This window comes from Nicotiana attenuata, unplaced genomic scaffold (genome assembly GCF_001879085.1).
Source record: "Nicotiana attenuata strain UT unplaced genomic scaffold, NIATTr2, whole genome shotgun sequence".
Lineage (NCBI taxonomy): Eukaryota > Viridiplantae > Streptophyta > Magnoliopsida > Solanales > Solanaceae > Nicotiana > Nicotiana attenuata.
The window spans coordinates 218,272-222,773 of record NW_017670917.1 but is presented as its reverse complement, the minus strand read 5'-3'; the positions used below and the strand labels follow the sequence as shown (position 1 = coordinate 222,773).

Sequence of the window (4,502 nt, the reverse complement as noted above, 5' to 3'; positions counted from 1 at the left end):
ATGTGAACACATCTCATAGTCACATCACACTCATCACGTAACTATCCAGTCATCACTTCCCTTAATAACACAATCGAACATATAGATCCAGAAACACGCGCTCGCGCATTCAACAGCTCCAAGGCTCAAGCTATAGGCAAAAATCCCGGCCTCAAGTCCTCCAGACTGGCCCAACATCAACACACAGAGATCACATCTCGCCCGTCGATCAGGGAATCACAAGCTATCGATGCACATCTGGTACTGAGCGCTCGTTCGCGCATACGAACTCGGAATTGGATGATTCTTGTTCCTATGAGTCACAAATAATAATACGAACATAGTCCTTAAATCGAAACTCAATTCGGAGCTCATTTGCTCAGTGCGATACCCATTTTGCTCGTTAAATAATTAACTCATGATTCGCGTCAAAAACCCAATCGCGACTTGATGAAATTAGACCAAACTTTCCAGATCACTCCTATAAATCATTATCAAAATCCCGGTAGTCTCGAAATCAAATTTCGATCTCTAGAACTAAAAATGGACCTTTGGATCATTACATGCTTATGCTCAAAATGCCAAAATCTTCCAAAAACTCTTCCAAAACTTATCCGAGCCTCATGGGACCCCGACCAAACATGCCAACACACCCCATAACATCATTCGAACTTGTTCCAACCTTCGAAATGCTCAAAACAACATCAAAATATCGAATCACCCTCGGATTCAAGCCTAAGAATTCCAAAACTTCCGAATCCGAATTCGGTCAAAAAGTCTATCAAACCTCGTCCGAATGACCTGAAATTTTGCACACACGTCAAAAATGACACAATGGACCTACTTCAGTTTCCGGAATTTCATTCTGACCCCTATATCAAAATCTCACCTATCAACCGAAAAACGCCAAAATTCTAATTTCGCCAATTCTAGCCTAAATCTACTCCGGACCTCCAAAACACATTCCGATCACGCTCCTAAGTCCCAAATCACCTAACGGAGCTAACCAAATCATAAAAATTCCAATCCGAGATCGAATACTAAAAAGTCAAAACTTGGTCAAAACTTTCAAACTTAAAACTTCAAACTGAGAATTTTTTCTTACAAATCTGTTCCGATTATCCTGAAAACTAAAACCGATGATTTACATAGTAATAATACATCACACGGGGCCAGTCATTCCCGAGAACTGGCGAGCGAAGTGCAAAAGCTCTAAACGACCGGTCGGGTCGTTACAGATACCCCTTTCCTTCCATATCCTTTCACAAGTTCATGGCTAAGGATGATGTTATCTGTGATTACTCTGCCAGGAACAAATGCAGACTGTGTACTATCAATCAGTGTATCCATTACTCATTGCATCCTCTTAGTTAAGACCATAGAAATCACTTTGTATAGCACAGTACAACAGGAGATAGGTCTTCTTTAATGCTAGCAGGATTCCTGACTTTAGGGACTAAGGTAATAGCTGTACAGTTGATAGATCTATACATTTGAGTTGTTTCAAAGAATTCCAATACAGCCTGTGTCACATTCTCTCCTATAATTTGCCAGTATTTCTTGAAAAATACTGCATTAAAACCATCATATCCAGGGGCTTTTAAATCACTGATTTCCTTCAATGCTTCCTATACTTCTTCCTTAGTCACTGGCTTGATAAGCTGTAACTGCTGATCTCTATTTAATACTGCTCCCAGTTTCATGACATTTGGGTTAATGGCTGGAATGTTGTCTGCTCTTGACCCCAGCAGTTTCTTATAATATCCCAATATTTCTGCTTCTATATCATCCTCCATCACTAGTTGAGTTCCCATGTCATTTGTTAGAATTTGGATTCCATTCAAACTCCTATTCTTCATCTGTGCAAAGAAATAGGCTGAGTTTGAATCCCCCGGCTTCAGCCATTGAACTCTAGATCTTTGCTTGTATATACTCTCTTCAATCATTACCCATTTTTCTAATTCACATTTCAAGGCTTTTTGCTTCTCAATTAGCTCTATGTTCTGTAGTCTATAACTCATTTCCTCTTGTACTATATGCAACTACTTCCTGGTCTCTTTAATCCTTTCATCAACCTCTTTATAGTGTTGTATGTTTATTTCTTTGATGACCTCCTTTGTCTTTTTGAGGTTATTCCAGACTGCCTGCATCTTCCCTCTTGTACCCCTTTCTTCCCAAGCTAGCTTCACTTTCTGTATGAATTGGGGATGATCAGCTATACAGTTGAAAAATCTGAATGGTCTGTTCTTCTTTCCCTGTACTTGAGTGATCATTAGTTTCAGTGGTGAGTGATCAGACACAAGAGGCTCTAGCACCTCCACTTTCAAGTTTGGCATTGTCAATGATGAATAATTTATTCAATGGTTTATTTCACATTTCTATATTATATGTGAACTACCTTTCACTTAAATAATATTTGTTTCATATTTTTATATAATATTTCAAAACTACAGTCAATAATTAGAACAAATAAATAAGAAATATTTACGAATTTAAAGAGAGAGAAAAATAATTGGTAAGAGTCAATAAACATAAAAAGCTAAAGTAAAATGTCAGATCGATTTTTTTATCCTTCGAAAATAAAATGATTATTAAATTTAAATATTCAACACTTGAAATGAGATAATTAAAAATTTAAATAAAATAAATTATTTTATTTGATGTAAAGATAAATAATTAAGTTTTTATATTAACATATAGCAAGATAATTCAATTCAATTCAATTCTTTTTTCAAATTAATTATATACAGATTTTTATTTTTTCAAGTCGACAGAACTCCTTACATATATAAATTTATTTTCATTGTCATGACCCAAAAATCCACTAAGGGACGTGATGGCGCCGGACACCTCTGTCAGGCAAGCCAACACCAAGAAATTATTAAATTCTCATTTTTGTAGTTAGTGAAATCATTTCTTTATACATTAAATAATAAATAATAAATTTTACTGATTAAATATTGATGTCTTTAACAAACCTAATATCAAATATGTCACGACCCAAAATCCACTAAGGGTCGTGATGGCGCCGGACGCCGCTGTCAGGCAAGCCAACCGAATTACTTAATTAAATTCTTGTTTAAATATTCCCAAAACCACTCCTTTTATACGTTTAAGCAATACATAATAAATTCCATTGAATAAATAGTGAAGCATTTAACCACTTTTTAAGGTTTCTAAATAAACCCATAGACATCCCCAGAACCCGGTGTCACAAGTGCATGAGCTATTTCTAAGAAACAGTACAATACAACATCCGTCTGGAATACAAATGGACAGAAAGTAAATGCAATATATTGGAAGGGACTATACTAGCTGCGGGTCGCCTCGAGTAATGCAACTCACCTAGTCCCAGTATCATCCATGCTGCTACGCCCAGTAGGCCACTAGTAGTACATGTGCATGTGCAACAAAAATGCACAGAAGTGTAGTATGAGTACGAAAACAACGTGTACTCAGTAAGTGTCCCGCCTAATCTCGAAGAAGTAGAGACGAGATGGCAACTTCGACACTTACCAATGGTCATATAATAATATTATTAAAGCGGTGATCTCACAAATTTATTGAGGACAACAGTAGATTCAAATGAGTTACTACACAGGTAAAGAGTTCCTTTTTAATAAAAGCCTCCGGATTCATAATCCTTCAACTAACATTATCTCAAGTCGGGAGAGCAGATATTAGTATCAACAAATGTCAAAGCAAGCAATACAAGCATGCGCAACTCATGTCGAGGTCGTACGGCCCGATCCAACAATATTTAAAATATGCACGGCCGAGGGTCGAGCGGCCCGAACCGTAGATGCATCTATTACCCCGCTCGCGAATCATTCATGTGATGCGGTCAAATTTAAGTAAACAATCACCCTGCTCGCGTACCATACATGCGACGCAGGTACACATAGAAACACATGCTCAACAGCAAATTAAGAATTTTATGGGGAATATTCATCCCATTAGAAGCCAATTCCCTTTTAATGACTTAAGGAATAAATTTTAATTCTCTTAGAAATTTATTTACCAATTTGATAGGATTTCAGCAATTCATACTGTCAATAACATTACAAGTATTCCAAGTACAGCATGCTTTTGGGTCCTAGACTACCCGGACAATAACATAATATTAGCTACGCACGGACTCTCGTCATCTCGTGCGTATGTAGCCCCCACAAATAGGAGCACATAACAGATTATTTCACCTATGGGGACAATTTCCTCTCACAAGGTTAGAAAGGAGACTCACCTCGCTCCGAAGATCCATAACTGGCCTTCCACGCCCTTCCGAAAACTCAAATCGATGCACAACGCTCCAAAACTAGCCAATAATCCATTAATATACGATAAACTACTCATATTAATCCAATTTATAATAATTCCTAACCCCGAACGGAAAGTTGACAAAAACGCCCTCGGGCCCACATGCCCGAATTTCCAAAATTTTCGAAAAATAAGTTTACCCATAGCCTCACGAACTCAAATATATAATTTTCTCTTAATTCCATACCCAAAATCGTGGTCAAATT

General features: G+C 37.3%; 1 protein-coding gene across 1 annotated transcript; it reads right to left on the bottom strand.

Moving 5' to 3' along the window:
- Nucleotides 1-1,364: 1,364 nt before the first annotated feature.
- Nucleotides 1,365-2,000, bottom strand: LOC109244466. The gene is made up of 2 exons (XM_019411563.1): nucleotides 1,614-2,000; nucleotides 1,365-1,538 (listed from the first exon to the last, which is right to left on the bottom strand). Exons 1-2 carry the CDS (start codon nucleotides 1,998-2,000, stop codon nucleotides 1,365-1,367), a joined length of 561 nt encoding a protein of 186 aa, XP_019267108.1.
- Nucleotides 2,001-4,502: the final 2,502 nt, after the last annotated feature.